The 15,966-nt window shown below is 51.4% G+C and overlaps 2 protein-coding genes across 2 annotated transcripts in view; one reads left to right on the top strand and one right to left on the bottom strand.

The window, feature by feature from the left end:
• Positions 1-1,011, top strand: part of LOC144611399 (uncharacterized) — a 62,298-nt gene extending 61,287 nt beyond the window's left edge. The window contains exon 18 of the mRNA XM_078430469.1: positions 820-1,011. Within this exon, the coding sequence (XP_078286595.1) occupies positions 820-1,011 (192 nt within the window). The remainder of the gene's footprint in view (positions 1-819) is intronic.
• An 8,123-nt stretch (positions 1,012-9,134) lies between these two features.
• On the bottom strand, positions 9,135-9,548 carry LOC144611524 (profilin-3-like). Its single transcript, XM_078430661.1, has one exon. The coding sequence runs from the start codon at positions 9,546-9,548 to the stop codon at positions 9,135-9,137; it is 414 nt and encodes a 137-aa protein (XP_078286787.1).
• Positions 9,549-15,966: the final 6,418 nt, after the last annotated feature.

The raw sequence follows: 15,966 nt of genomic DNA, 5'->3' as shown, positions 1-15,966 counted from the left end.
CCAGGGATGATCTTTCACACCCCCAATGTCAGTCATAATTTTATAAGTTCTCGGAGCAGAATTAGGCCATTCGGCCCATCAGGTCTACCCCGCCATTCAATCATGGCTGACCTATCCTTCCCTCTCAACCCCATTCTCCTGCCTTCGCCCCATAACCCTTGACACCCGCACTAGTCGACCAGATCGCTCAGTGTCTCGGGACTTTGCAACCTGCTGCAACTATTGAGATCACATAACCGGGGGCTGAGCGTACTAATTAATTAATAGCTGACGTTTATCTCCAAACTCAAGCACAATTAGGCGTTGACAGAAGGCGTTGAAAGGCTGGAGCGATTGGGCTTGTATACACTGGAATTTAGAAGGATGAGGGGGGATCTTATTGAAACATATAAGATAATTAGGGGATTGGACACATTAGAGGCAGGAAACATGTTCCCAATGTTGGGGGAGTCCAGAACAAGGGGCCACAGTTTAAGAATAAGGGGTAGGCCATTTAGAACGGAGATGAGGAAGAACCTTTTCAGTCAGAGAGTGGTGAAGGTGTGGAATTCTCTGCCTCAGAAGGCAGTGGAGGCCAGTTCGTTGGATGCTTTCAAGAGAGAGCTGGATAGAGCTCTTAAGGATAGCGGAGTGAGGGGGTATGGGGAGAAGGCAGGAACGGGGTACTGATTGAGAGTGATCAGCCATGATCGCATTGAATGGCGGTGCTGGCTCGAAGGGCTGAATGGCCTCCTCCTGCATCTATTGTCTATTGTCTATAAACGGGCATTTATTTCTTCAGACCCTGAATGCATGTGTTGGTCTCCATTTCCTTGACAGACTGACAGAGGATTCTCGAACAGATCCACTTTAAACTCCCCGAACAAAGAACTCTGCCCACCGCCGCCCGACAAGCCCAACAAGGTAAGGCCGCTCTTGTACCTGTCCTTGGGTTGCGGGTGGGACTGGCGAGGTGGCGTTGACCGGCCCGGCTGGACGAGTCGATGGTGGGTTTCCGTACTGAGCTGCTGATGCCTGTGTGTTTGTGGCCTGGCAGTCGAGGTCTGTGGTTCTGTGGCGATGAAGGAATGTCGTGATGTGTGCTCGAGCTTCTAACTGGAGAAGATGGCGTTCGCAAGGCATCATTGTTAGAGGTTGCAGCCGTGGCAACGTGTACGCAGTGTAGCTCTGCGGTCCGTCCAACACACGACATTGCTGAAAATGAATATTGTATAAAAACTTTTACAAGTAATGGCAGAAAACGCAAACGCAAGGGCATTGTACTAAGGGCAGCGTGGTGGTGCAGCGGTAGAGTTGCTGCCTTACAGCGCTTACAGCGCCGGAGACCCGGGTTCGATCCCGACTACGGGTGCTGTCTCTACGTTGATTGTACGTTCTCCCAGTGACCGCGTGGGTTTTTTCCGAGATCTTCGGTTTCCTGCCACGCTCCAAAGACGTACGGGTTTGTAGGTTAATTGGCTTGGTATAAGTGTAAATTGTCCCCAGTGTGTGTAGGATAGTGTTAGCGTGCGGGGATCGCTGGTCGACGCGGGCTCGGTGTGTCGAAGGGCCTGTTTCCGCGCTGTATCTCAACACTAAACTAATCTTGATAAGAATGATGCAGCTGGTAGTGCTGCTGTCTCACAGCGTCAGTGACCCCGCTGAGATCCTGTTCTCGGGTGACAATAGACAGTAGACGCAGGAGTAGGCCATTCACTGTGATTATGGCTGATCATCCACAATCAGTACCCCGTTCCTGCCCTCTCCCCATACCCCCTGACTCCGCTATCTTTAAGAGCTCTATCTAACTCTCTCCAGAAAACATCCAGAGAATTGGCCTCCACTGCCTTCTGAGGCAGAGAATTCCACAGATTCACAACTCTCTGGGTGAAAACGTTTTTCCACATCTCAGTTCTAAATGGCCTACCTCTTATTCTTGAACTGTGGCCCCTTGTTCTGGACTCCCCCAACATCGGGAGTTGTTCTTTATCTCTCCACGTCACCGTCTATATCTCTCGTTTCTGAACGTGCTGTCCGTGCAGAGTTTGCACGTTCTCTCTGTGACTGCACACTTCTATGTGCTCATCTAAAAAGTCTCTTAACTGCCACTATCGTATCTGCCTCCATCTCCACCAAAGATACTAGAGGAGCAAGATGGACCACTCCGTCGAAATCGCCTACACTGGTGTAGTACGCAAAGGAGCGTAATGGCCGCCATTTTAGTAGGCAACACCCGCCTCTCGCAGTGTAATCAGTGTTTTCGGGGAACAGTATGTGTGATGATACCATAGCAATGCAGAATATATCTCATCTATCAACTCACAGATTTTTGTTATTTTTCTTTTTAAATGTCTCTGCAAGTTTCTGCCTACTAAAATGGCGCCGTGACATACTACGGTTATTAGGGTCGAGTGGTCTATCTTGCTCTGCTCTATTATCTTTGATCTCCACCCCTAGTCAAGTCAAGTCAAATTTATTTGTCACATACACATACTCGATGTGCAGTGAAATGAAAGTGGCAATGCCTGCGGGTTGTGCACAAAAAGAATTACAGTTACAGCATATAAATAAAGTTAATAAGTTACTAAACATAGCACAAAAAGTGTCGACAAAAATTTAGTCTCTGGGGTTATCAAAGTTGACAGTCCTGATGGCCTGTGGGAAGAAGCTCCGTCTCATCCTCTCCGTTTTCACAGCGTGACAGCGGAGGCGTTTGCCTGATCGTAGCATCTGGAACAGTCCGTTACTGGGGTGGCAGGGGTCCCTCATGATCTTGCTTGCTCTGGATCTGCACCTCCTGATGTATAGGTCCTGCAGGGGGACGAGTGTAGTTCCCATGGTGCGTTCTGCCGAACGCACTACTCTCTGCAGGGCCATCCTGTCCTGGGCAGAGCTGTTCCCAAACCAGACTGTAATGTTGCCGGACAGGATGCTCTCTACAGCCCCAGAGTAGAAGCAATGAAGGATCCTCAGCGACACTCTGAATTTCCTCAGTTGTCTAAGGTGGTAAAGGCGCTGCTTAGCCTTACCCACCAGTGCGGCAATGTGCGTTGCCCACGTCAGATCCTCTGCGATGCGGACTCCCAAGTATTTGAAACTGCTCACCCTATCCACAATAGACCCATTTATCTCGAGTGGCGTGTACGTCCTTGGATGTTTAGCCCTTCTGAAGTCCACAATCAGCTCCTTTGTTTTAGTGACATTCAAGAGGAGGCTATTGTCCTGACACCAGAGTGCCAGATCAGCCACCTCCTCCTGGTAGGCCTTCTCATCGTTGTTGGAGATCCGGCCCACCACCACAGTGTCATCAGCAAACTTGATGATGGAGTTTGAGCTGAACCTGGCCCCACAGTCATGTGTGTACAGGGAGTACAGTAGGGGGCTAAGGACGCAGCCCTGGGGGGATCCTATGTTCAGGGTGAGGGAGCTAGATGTGTGTTCCCCCATCCTGACCACTTGGGGCCTGGCGGTGAGAAAGTCCAGGACCCAGGCACACAGAGGGGTGCTAAGCCCCAGTTCCAGCAGCTTCTCAACCAGTCTGCTGGGGACTATTGTGTTGAATGCTGAACTAAAGTCAATGAACAGCATCCTCACATAGCCCCCCTGGCTGTCCAGATGAGACAGAGCGGTGTGTAGAACCTGGGAGACCGCATCATCCGTGGACCTGTTCGGACGGTATGCGAACTGTAGTGGGTCCATGTTGCGAGGAAGGAGGGCGCAGATGTGCTTCTTGACTAGCCTCTCAAAGCATTTCATGACAACCGAGGTGAGGGCCACCGGTCGGTAGTCATTTAAACACGCTGGAGAGGCATTCTTTGGCACCGGTACAATGATGGATCTTTTGAAGCATGCAGGGACCACGGACTTTGCCAAGGAGAGGTTGAATATTGTGGTGAGCACTGGAGCAAGCTGAGTAGCACAAGACTTTAGTACTCGCCCAGATATACCATCTGGGCCTCCAGCTTTCCTCGTGTTCACACGCGTCAGAGCCCACCTCACCTCATGCTCGGACACCGAGAATGTGTGCACATCTCCAGCGGTGGATCCCCCTCCAGCCTCGCTAGCCAGCGCCCCTTCGGTGCTGTTTTTAGACGGCGAGCTGGTGGTGTTACCTGTCTCAAACCGTGCTTAAAAAGAGTTCAGGTCATCAGCTAAGGAGGAGCCGGCACTTCCGGTTGAGGGGGTGCTGGACCTGTAGCTAGTTATAGTCTGTAGCCCCTGCCAAAGGCGCCTGGTGTCCTGCTGCTCCATCTGTGACTCCATCTTGTCCCGGTACCTCTTTTTTGCATCCTTCACTGCCCTTCGCAGTCGGTAGGACTCTCCCTTGTAGTCGTCCATGTTGCCGGATGCCAGGCCGGAGTTGTAAGCAGCAGTGCGAGCATTCAAGGCCACGCGAATAGACCTGTCCACCCAGGGTTTTTGGTTAGGGAAGATACTGACCCTTACCGTGGGGATGATGGTATCGGCTATTGTGGCAATGAAGTCCGTAACCGCTTCCGCAAACTCATTTACGTCTCTGGAACTTGCTTGGAACATGTTCCAGTCGACCTCGCTCAGTGCATCCTGCAGCATGGCCTCTGAATGGTCAGCCCACCGCTTTACATCCCTCGTCACTGTCGCTTCCCGTACTATCCGTTGTTTGTACTCCGGCAGCATGAAAATGGCAGCGTGGTCAGATTTCCCAAAAGGAGGGAGAGAAACGGCCTTTTAGCCTTTCATGAACGGCGTGTAGCAGTGGTCCAAAGTTCTTTCCCCCCCTGGTGACACACGTGATGTGTTGGTAGAAGTTGGGCATGACCTTTTTGAGATTTCCCCTATTGAAATCTCCAGCCACCAGCACAGCCGCATCAGGGTTCTTGTTTTGGTGTTGACACAACACATCGTGTAGAGTCGACAGTGCCACGTCGGTGTCCGCATGCGGTGGGATATAGACGGCTGTGATGATCACCGAGCTGAACTCCCGGGGTAGGTAGAATGGTCGGCATGAGATAGTTAGATGTTCCAGGTCCGGTGAGCAGGAACGAGAAAGCGTCTTAATATTCCCAGGATTACACCAGTTATTATTGGTCAAGAAGCAAACTCCTCCGCCCTTGGATTTCCCGGATTCTTCCGTTCTGTCCGCCCGGAAAACAGTGAAGGACTCGGATGGGCAGATCACCAGTTCTTTGCAATGCATGGCAATGCATTCTCTGCCCCACCACACCCTGTGTGTGTGTGTGTGTGTAAAAAAAAGACTTCCCCACACATCTGCATTAAAGGGCCTGTCCCACTTAAGCGATTTTAAGGCGACTGCCGGCGACTAGGCTGTCGCCGAACGTTTGCCGGGGTGTCGCGGGCATGATCGTGAGGAGTCGTCAATGAATCGTAGCGAATCTCGGCGCATCGCGGAAAAAAATTCCAGATAGATTTCTCGGGGACAGCTGGCTTGTGGCCAGGTATCGTAGCTTATTGCGGGCGCTGTCTGTCGCAAGCTGTCCCCAGGTTTGCTAGGTTGTTGCAGATGCATTTAGAAGCACGTAATATTAAATTAAGAAAAGCCATTTGAAGATACCAGAAGGTAGTTTTGTTTAACCAATTTATTTACCGCCAGGACATTTGACGGGTAGATTGGAGGCGGTCAGGTAAGCGTGGGAATTTCGCGATGTTTCCGAAGACGGTGTAATCTCTTAGCCGGGTGCTTGTATCGACCTGACTCGGCATTGTCGTGGTCATTGTCGTGGTCATTGTCGTGGTCATTGTCACGGTCATTGTTGTGGTCATTGTCGTGGTCATTGTCATGGTCATTGTCGTGGTCATTGTCATGGTCATTGTCGCGGTCATTGTCGCGGTCATTGTCGCGGTCATTGTCGTGGTCATTGTCGTGGTCATTGTCGTGGTCATTGTCGCGGTCATTGTGGTCATTGTCGTGGTCATTGTCGCGGTCATTGTCACGGTCACTGTCGTGGTCACTGTCGTGGTCACTGTCGTGGTCACTGTCGTGGTCACTGTCGTGGTCATTGTCGTGGTCATTGTCGTGGTCATTGTCGTGGTCATTGTTGTGGTCATTGTCGCGGTCATTGTCGCGGTCATTGTCGTGGTCATTGTCGTGGTCATTGCGGTCACTGTCGCGGTCACTGTCGCGGTCACTGTCGTGGTCATTGTCGTGGTCATTGTCGTGGTCATTGTCGCGGTCACTGTCGCGGTCACTGTCGCGGTCACTGTCGTGGTCACTGTCGCGGTCATTGTCGCGGTCATTGTCGTAGGGTAAAAGAAAATTTTGGCGATCTGCTACGACTTTGACAGTCGCCGGCAGTCGCCTTAAAAATCGCGTAACTGGGAAAGGCCCTTTAACCTTCCCCCCCCCCATACCTTTTCGCTGTGTCCTCTTGTGTTTGATATTTCCACCCTGAGAGAAAGGTTCTGTCTATAACATTTAGTTACATTCTGCCTCTGTTTGTTGCCAATGTTTCACGTTTGCTGTTATGGGCATAATCTCCATCCTTGTTTGTGTACACACCTCACACAGGTCGGCTGGTTGGCTTCTCGCAGTTTCAGACTAATTAGTTTCAGTTTAGCTCTGCGTGTCGTGTTACTAGGGTCGCCAACTGTCCCGTATCAGCCGGGACATCCCGTATTTTGGGCCAAATTGGTTCGTCCCATATGGGACCGGCCCTTGTCCCGTATTAGTAGGGTTGCCAACTTCCTCACTCCCAAATAAGGGACAAAGGGTGACGTCACCGCCCCCGCGCCCCAAGTGGCCTCACCCAGCCAGCGGCCACGTGCTCCCGCTCCATCAATGGCGGCCGCCATTGGTGGAGCGGGAGCACGTGGCCGCTGGCTGGGTGAGGGCGCGGGCGCAGTGACATAACATAACATAACATAACATAACAACACTTTATTGTCACTCGGCACAACACCGAGCGAAATTTCAGCAGTCACACAAAATACAGCAAAAAGAAAAGAACACAGGACACCCGACCCCAACACAAACATCCATCACAGTGACTCCAAACACCCCCTCACTGTGATGGAGGCAACAAAACTTCCCCTCTCTTCCCCCCGCACCCACGGACAGGCAGCTCGACCCCTACCGAGGCAAACGACACGCACAGCCCCCGCAAGGGGATGGAAGGCCCCCCGGCCGAGCCGCCCCGGGCACCGAAACGTCCCGCGGCCACACCGGGCGATGTTAAGTCCAACGGCCGAGCCGCACCGGGCACTGAAACGTCCCGCGGCCGAACAGCGCTGACGATGTTAAGTCCAGCGGCCAAGCCGCGCCGGGCACTGAAACGTCCCGCGGCCACACCGGGCGATGTTAAGTCCAGCGGCCAAGCCGCACCGGGCATTGAAACGTCCCGCGGCCGAGCCGCACCGGGCACTGAAACGTCCCGCGGCCGAGCCGCACCGGGCACTGAAACGTCCCGCGGCCGCACCGGGCGATGTTAAGTCCAGCGGCCGAGCCGCACCGGGCACTGAAACGTCCCGCGGCCGAGCTGCGCCGGCAATGTTAAGGCCCGCAGCCGAGCCGCACCGGGCACTGAAACGTCCCGCAGCCGAGCTGCGCCGGCAATGTTAAGGCCCGCAGCCGAGCCGCACCGGGCACTGAAACGTCCCGCAGCCGAGCTGCGCCGGCAATGTTAAGGCCCGCAGCCGAGCCGCGCCCCGGGGAAGAGACCTAATAAAATAAAGGTTTCCCCCCGCCCCACCCCCCCACCCCACCCCACACCCCCACCACACACCCCCACCACACATACACAGCCAAAAACAGAAACAAAAACCATCCCAACACCGACACAAACAAAAAAAAAGAAAAAAAGACAACAGACTGCCAGAGAGCCGCAGCCGTTAGGCGCAGCCAACTCCTCCCTTTGTCCCTTATTTGGGAGTGAGGAAGTTGGCAACCCCACGTGTTACTCTGCGGTGATGTTCTGACCCAGTACCAGGCCGATCGCCCCCACATCATGTCAACGTCCCATGTGGCATGGTGGGTCAGGGGAGATGCTGGGAAGGTCTTTCTGTTGGCTGGAAAGGGTACAAACTGGGGTCGTAGTCTCAGGATAGACACAAAGATGCTGGAGGGCAGCAGGGGCAGGCAGCATCTCTGGAGGGAAGGAATTGGGTAGTCTCAGCCATTTGGAAGAGGAGTGAGGAGAATTTCTGAAACCTTTGGACATGAAGACAATCAAAAGATTGATCCCTGGGATGTCGGGACTGTCATATGAGGAAAGACTGAAAAGACTAGGCTTGTATTCACTGGCGTTTAGAAGGATGAGAGGGGAATCTTATAGAGACATATAAAATTATAAAAGGACTGGACAAGCTAGATGCAGAAAAATGTTCCCAATGTTGGGCGAGTCCAGAACCAGGGGCCACAGTCTTAGAATAAAGGGGAGGCCATTTAAAACTGAGGTGAGAATGAACTTTTTCACCCAGAGAGTTGCAAATTTGTGGAATTCTCTGCCACAGAGGGCAGTGGAGGCCAAATCACTGGATGGATTTAAGAGAGAGTTAGATAGAGCTCTTGGGGCTAGTGAAATCAAGGGATATGGGGAGAAGGCAGGCACGGGTTATTGATTGTGGACGATCAGCCATGATCACAATGAAAGGTGTGGGCTGGCTCGAAGGGTCGAAGGGCCTTCTCCTGCACCTATTTTCTACGTTTCTATGATACGATGGGAATAATGGAGTCAAAGTAAAAGTTTGCAATGTTGACTGACGGCATATTGAGTTGACAGCAAAAGATAAATGGCCTTTTTGATCTTAATTTTAGTTTAGTTTGAGGTTACAGGTACAGCATGGAAACAGGCCCAATGACCACACCAACCATCAGTTCATAGCGGTTCTATTATTTCACTTTTGTATCCACTCCTCGGGCCAATTATTTGACCGCACGTCTTTGCGGTGCGAGAGGAAACCCGGGAACCCGGAGGAAACCCACGTGGCCGCAGGTGGAACGTGCAAACTCCACACAGACAAGCACCCGAGGTCGGGATCGAACCCGGGTCTCTGGCGCCGTGAGGCAGCATCTCCACCCACTGCCCCACCTTTGCACTGCATACCTCCATCGCCATAAGTGTGCCACACATTTTTCAAACAAAATTTGAGAACCAGTGGTATTTAACAATTTATTGTTAATCTGGGTTTGTAAAAATGGTTTCAAAATCCCTCCCCTGCCATTAAAACCCCTTCTGCTTCAGATAGTTGGCCATCTCATGGACCTTCTTGTTGAGGACTCCACCGTGGACCCCTCTCTTGCCCATTACAAACACCATGGTCTTGATGGTTTTGCCGATGCAGATGCTTTTGCATTGTCCGCCTTTCATCCGCACGTCCATCACCTCGTCGTTGTTGACCAGCAGGTTGTCCCTGATGACGGAGCATTTCTTCCCTCCGATGGTGATGCCCGTCTGCAAGAAGGTCTTGCGGTCCTGCCCCATCAACATGCTGACCTCTTGTGGGGAGATGGCAGCCAGTATACCACCGGGCTTGGAAGCCCAGACGGCCTTGTTGTTGGCGTGGCCCACAATGGCAACGTCTTCCACGTTCTTATCCTTCAGGATGCTGTTGATGTAGTTCTTCCAATCTGACATCTTCTCCTCGATTTGAAGAGTGGCTTCAAGAACAAACTGGCCTCCGGACTGTCTCACCAGCTTGTGTGAGGAAATCGGGCGGACACCTGCCCAACATCACCGTGCCATTGTGAAGTCAGAGTGACCTCACTCCGATATGATTATTCATGTCACCTGTTGTTCTGACGATTTGCTTTTCTTCGTATAATCCGTCGTATCTGAAACAGTTGCCGATTCATTCCGATCGCTGAGTATCTTGTTGGCAGTTAGAATCCTCCTTCCCACTTCCCTCCCTCCCTCCCTCTCTCCCTCCCTCCCTCAACTGAATCATGTTGACTATGGGTCCTTTATTTTTTTTGCAAAAACCCTCTCAACCCTCCGGCATTTTGGGCTAAACACAAGCACCGACGTTACACTTGTAATGAAGAAGGGTCTCGACCCGAAACGTCGGCCAATTCCTTCTCTCCAGAGATGCTGCCCGCCCCGCTGAGTTACTCCAGCTTCTTGTGTCTACTCTTGCAATGAAAATTCGATTGCTCTTCTCCCCTTCGGCGTTAGGTTGTGGTTGTAGATGATGGTCAGGTCCATCTTCTGATGCCTTGGTGATCAGGAGCAGGGGAAGCTCGTATGATCCGAGGCACTAGTATCTCAAACGGGGGTCACTTTCCCCACTGTGTTCACTCTGGCCAAAGAGGGACAGTTTAACTGGTTCTAATTTCCCAGGTCTCGACCCACTGTTCGACTGCTCATCCAAGAGAGAGGATATCTTAGTTTAGTTTTAGTCTAGAGATACAGCGTGGAAACAGGCGTGTCAGCACATCGAGTCCACGCCGACCAGCGATCACCCATACACTGGTTCTATGTTCATTTATCCCCCCCCCCATACGGAGGTAAAGGAGAAATCTGTCTCTCTCAACTCTCTCTCCCCCTCCTCCCCCTGCCCCCTCCCACCTCTCCCCCCTCTCCTCCCTCCCCCCCCTCTCCCCCCTCCTTCCCTCCCCTCTACCCCCTCCTCCCCTCTCTCTCCCCCCTCTCCCCCGTTTCTCTCCCTCCCTCAAGTCCTCTTTCTCACTCTCTCCCCCTCCCTCTCCCCCTCAAGTCTCTCTCTCTCTCTCTCCCTCCCTCAAGTCCCTCTCTCGCTTTCCCTCCCCCTCAAGTCTCTCTCCCTCAATTCTCTCTCTCCCTCTCTCTCCCTCCCTCAAGTCTCTCTCTCTCTCTCCCTCCCTCAAGTCTCTCTCTCTCTCTCTCTCTCTCCCTCCCTCAAGTCTCTCTCTCTCTCTCCCTCCCTCAAGTCTCTCTCACCCTCTCTCCCTCAAGTCCTCTCTCTCTCTCTCTCTCTCTCTCTCTCTCTCTCTCTCTCTCTCTCTCTCTCTCTCTCTCTCCCTCCCTCAAGTCTCTCTCTCTCTCCCTCCCTCAAGTCCTCTCTCACCCTCTCTCTCTCCCTCCCTCAAGTCCCTCTCTCTCTCTACCTTGCGGTTTACTGTGTGGCACTCCAAACCTAAGGAACTGTGCAGTTGGGCTCTCGGTGTGTCATAGTGTGTGTGTGTGTGGGTTTGTCCATGTGGGGAAGTGGAAGCCCGCGTGGAATGTCCCCAGAGGGTGGTGTTGGCTGTCTCCTGGTGACCATCTGCCTGAGAGAGCACACACAGCATGGCCACAGGACCCTGGCACCTCGCTGACTCAGGCTGTTTCATCAGCCTGGCAGTTCCACCTCGCATTTCCTCCTTCCTCATACACCATCCAGCTTCCCCTTCGCCGTTCACCTCAGCTACCCGCGGTAGTTCTGCATTCTCACCCCTCCTTTTGCCACTCGCTGGGCAGATTCAGCTGTGGAATTCTCTGCCTCAGAAGGCAGTGGAGGCCAATTCTCTGAATGCATTCAAGAGAGAGCTAGATAGAGCTCTTAAGGATAGCGGAGTCAGGGGGTATGGGGAGAAGGCAGGAACGGGGTACTGAGTGAGAATGATCAGCCATGATCACATTGAATGGTGGTGCTGGCTCGAAGGGTCGAATGGCCTCCTCCTGCACCTATTGTCTATTGTCTATTGTTCGAGGGCAGTGGAATCTGACCAAAAACAAACCCGGGCAAAAATGAAATTAGTTCTACGTTATTCCACTTTCTCATCCACTCCCTGCACAATAGGGACAATTCACAGAAGCCAATTAACACCAAAGATACTGGAGGAACAAGATGGACCACTCCGTTGAAATCACCTATACTGAAGTGTAGTACGCAAAGGAGCCATTTTAGAAGCAAATCCAGCCTCTCGCAGTGTAATCAGTGTTTTGGGGAACCGTATGTGTGATGATACCATTAAAATGCAGAATATATCTCATCTATCAATTCACAGATTTTTGTTATTTTTCTTTTTAAATGTTTCTGCAAGTTTCTGCCTACTAAAATGGCGTCATGACGTACTACGGTTTTTAGGGTCGAGTGGTCTATCTTGTTCCTCTAGTACCTTTGATTAACACACAAACCTACCCGTCTTTGGAATGTGGTATGGGAACCGATGCACCCGGAGAAAACCCACGCGGTCACAGGGAGAACAGTACAAACTCCACACAGACAGCACCCGTGGTCAGGATCGAACCCGGGTCTTGGACGCTGTGAGGCAGCAGCTCTACTCACCGCTGCGCCACCGTGCTCAGAGTCAGAGTGTCAGTGGCCATTTTAACAGTCGTGTGTTAATTCCCTGTTTGACAAGTATTCTTGCGCCAAGTCTCTCGCTGTTTTATAAACAGCAGAACAAATAGCTGGGTGCAAATTACAGGCTGGAATCAAATCAAAGGTTTCGGACAGTTTGTGTACAGATTAACGGATAACCTGGAGTGGGTTGGAGACTCCACCATTGGTGGGCTTGGATGATTTATCTACGAGTATAATGCATAGCTGGGAGTTCAATATCAATGCAAGACGTGGCAACATCAGAAAGCACTGAGCTAATACAATTCAGGAACAATAATTGGTTCTCTGCCAATAACTTCAAGCTACAGTTTCCTACCGTCAGCCGTGTTTGATTTGGTTTAGTTTAGAGAGACAGCGTGGAAACAGACCCTTCGGCCCATAGACTCCGCGCCGACCAATGATCAGCCACACAATAATTCCGTGCTATCCCTTTTTCGCATCCAACGCCCTAGGGGCGATTTACAGAGGCTAATTGACCTGCAAACCTGCAGTTGTTGAAATGTGGCACAGCAGATAGAACTGCAACCTCATAGCGCGAGAGACACGTCTTCGATCCTGACCTCGGGTGCTGTCTGTGTGGAGTTTGTACGTTCTCCCCGTGGCCGTGTGGGTTTCCTCCGGGTGCTCCGGTTTCCTCCCAAAGGCGTGCTGGTTTACACAGGGGGGGGCTGCGACGCAGAGACCACGGGGGCATCAGTCGGCTTTCAAAGAATTGCTTACAGAAGTGCGAGTCGCCTGTTGCATGAGTCGTGGAGTGCCTGTAGTTTAACTTGGCATGGACACTGGGCCGAAGGGCCTGTTCCTGTGCTATCCTGTTCTATGTTTTCTATAAAAGGGGATAATTGTTTGATTGGGATTGCAACAAAGACATTTGCAGTGTGCGTGGAGACTTGTTAGTGCAATTGAAAGCATATTTCATTGTTTTGATTCACTGGAATTACTTAATGATGTATATAAAATAATTAACAAAGCTAATAAAGTCCCGTGTATGAAAACTACTAACCCAGTAATACAATGGTGAAGTTACTTTCTAACAGACTCATTCATGGCACGTTTGTATGTAAACCATTGACGGACCCAGCCCAGTGGCACAGCTGTTAGAGCTGCTGCCTCACAGTGCCAACATATACCAGCATCATATACCAACATATACTAACATCATATACCATCCCCAACATATACCATCATATACCACCTGCAACATATATCATTGTAAACCATCTCCCACTTGCAGCTCAATCCTTCAAGTGCCTTTCTCGTTTAGCTGTCTCGGCTGACCCGATCTGACCCAGGCCTGGCCTCTTCCACCTCTGAAGACCCAAAAGCAGTGTGCTCTAATGTAGGGATTCGCCCTGGTTTTGCTGTTTCCTTTCTCAGGGGGAATGTCTCGCACACGGATAGGACAGGTTTGGAGGGATACGGGCCAAGCGCGGGCAGATGGGACTAGTGTAGCTGGGACACGCTGGCCGGTGTGGGCAAGTTGGGCCGAAGGGCCTGTTTCCACACTGTATCGCTCTGTGGCACGGTTTGTCCAGTGGCCTTTCTCCCAGGGATAACGAGCTGGCACAGAGCCGGGTGCTCTCCTGCTGGTGAACGTTGTGGCATTTATTGGCGAGGCTCGTCCCTTTAAGCAGTGGAATGTTAAACATGCCAGCGTACTTCTGGAGATTCCTCAAGGCCGAGTCAGGCTGAGGGCTGGTGATTCACAAAGATATTTTCTTGAGTGGTGCATGTTGTGCAGCCCAGCCCACTGCATCAGGATAGACTGCGAATATAAACAAAGATAGACACAAAATGCTGGAGCAACTCAGCAGCATCTCTGGAGAGGAGGAATGAATGAACGGTTGGCGTTTCGGGTCGAGACCCTTCTTCAGACTGGTTTCTTGTGTGATGGTCTGGGCTGCGTCCACAATTCTCTGCAATTCTGTACCGATGGTGGCGAGGAGGGAGTTGTTGCCTTGCTATTTATAGGGAACGCTCTGCCAACACTGGCAGGAATTGACAACAGGTTGCTTCCAAATACTTCACAGTCTGCTCAAACCAGTGGGGGACTCTTTCCCTCAGGCCTTGCTTCATGGCTGACACCACTGGTGATGCTCTGTTACTGCAGGCCTTGCTGCAGCTACCTCTGATCGCTCAGGGCAGTTTGGGCAGGAGAGCACGGCTCGGAAACAGGCCTTTCGGCCCAACTCATCCATGCCAACCAACGTTCTATCCAAGCTGATCTGTTTTGGCTGTGTTTGGCTGTTATCAGACAACTGAACCAGCCTACCACAACCAGAGAGCAGTGCTGAACCACTGTCTACCTCTTTGGTGACCCTCAGACTATCCTTGATTGGACTTTGCCGGCTTTACCTTGCGCTAAACGTAATTCCCTTATCATGCATCCGTGCACTGTGAATGGCTCGATTGTAATCATGTATTGTCTTTCTGCTGACCGGATAGCACGCGACAAAAGCTTTTCACTGTACCTCGGTACACGTGACACTAAACTAAACTAAACTAATCCTTCAAAAACCCTTTCTATCCAGATTCCTACAAATGTCCCGCCCCCTGCCCTGACATCAGTCTGAAGAAGGATGTCGACCCGAAACGTTGCCCATTCCTTCTCTCCCGAGGTGCTGCCTGACCCGCTGAGTTACTCCAGCATTTTGTGTCTACCTTCGATTTAAAACAGCATCTGCAGTTTTTTTGCCTACACAAAAAAGCTGGAGTAACTCAGCGGGTCAGGCAGCATCTCGAGAGAAAAGGAATAGGTGACGTTTTGGGTAGAGACTCTTATCCCCCCCCCTGTGATTCCTCCTACTAATCCTGAGGGAGGTGGATAACTGTGGGTCTTGAACCCTGTGGACTGATGCCCAGCTCAGTGGATCTCAGCAACACAACCACAACAGCTGAGGTTAATGTGCGGTGCTATATATTGATCGGCTTGGCTTTCAATGTGGGAGAGAGGAGGGGGGGGGGGGGTGAAGAAGGGGGGTTACATTGCAGAGCTGAGGTTTCACACTTAATGGGGAAATCCCTCCGGAGTTTCCAGTTGAGGTCGCGGCTGCTGCAGTTATCGACCGCGGCAACTTCCCGGTAATCATCGCTGGCAGCAGCGTTCACTCACAAGAGATGGCTCCGAGCGGCAAGATCCTGATGTTGCTCGTGATGCCGGAGAGACGGTGCCGGGAAGGATCTCGCTCTCTGTGCGCACCTGAGGCTACACGTCAGGCAACCTGTCAGGGGGCAGGATAGACAACGGTGTGTGGCCATTCACACCACTCCACCAATGATTCAACCTGTCGAACTAATAGTGTGTGTGTGTGTGTGTGTGTGTGTATCAACCTCTGCCACTTCTGAGAGTAGTAAGGGCTGCTATATAAACATAGCACAAAAAGTAAGGAAATTTGTGTTTGGTAGATTATTTCTTTGTTGTAACAATGCTTCTTGGCAATAAATCTTATACCGTTGGAAAGCCTGTTTATTTCCCTTTTAAATGGTGCCACATTTGTAAGGAACATGCATTTGTGGGATGAGCAGCAGAGCTGAGTATATGGGTTGCGCCCATGAAAAATTTGCCAAATCTCTGCCAATGCCAAACAGCTTATTCTGCCATTGACTCTTGTTCGGTGTTGTTTGGTGGATTGGATGATTGAAGTCTGAAGAAACAAGACATATTGGCAATTTAACAATTTATTCATTTAATAAACAGGAGCCACAGTAGCGTGTGGAAGAACCATACACAGCCATAACAGCCTGGCACCT

The sequence above is a fragment of the Rhinoraja longicauda genome, chromosome 40, assembly GCF_053455715.1.
Source record: "Rhinoraja longicauda isolate Sanriku21f chromosome 40, sRhiLon1.1, whole genome shotgun sequence".
NCBI classification, from domain to species: Eukaryota; Metazoa; Chordata; class Chondrichthyes; order Rajiformes; family Arhynchobatidae; genus Rhinoraja; species Rhinoraja longicauda.
Note: the sequence above shows the minus strand (reverse complement) of the source record. Positions and strands in the feature narration are given on the sequence as shown.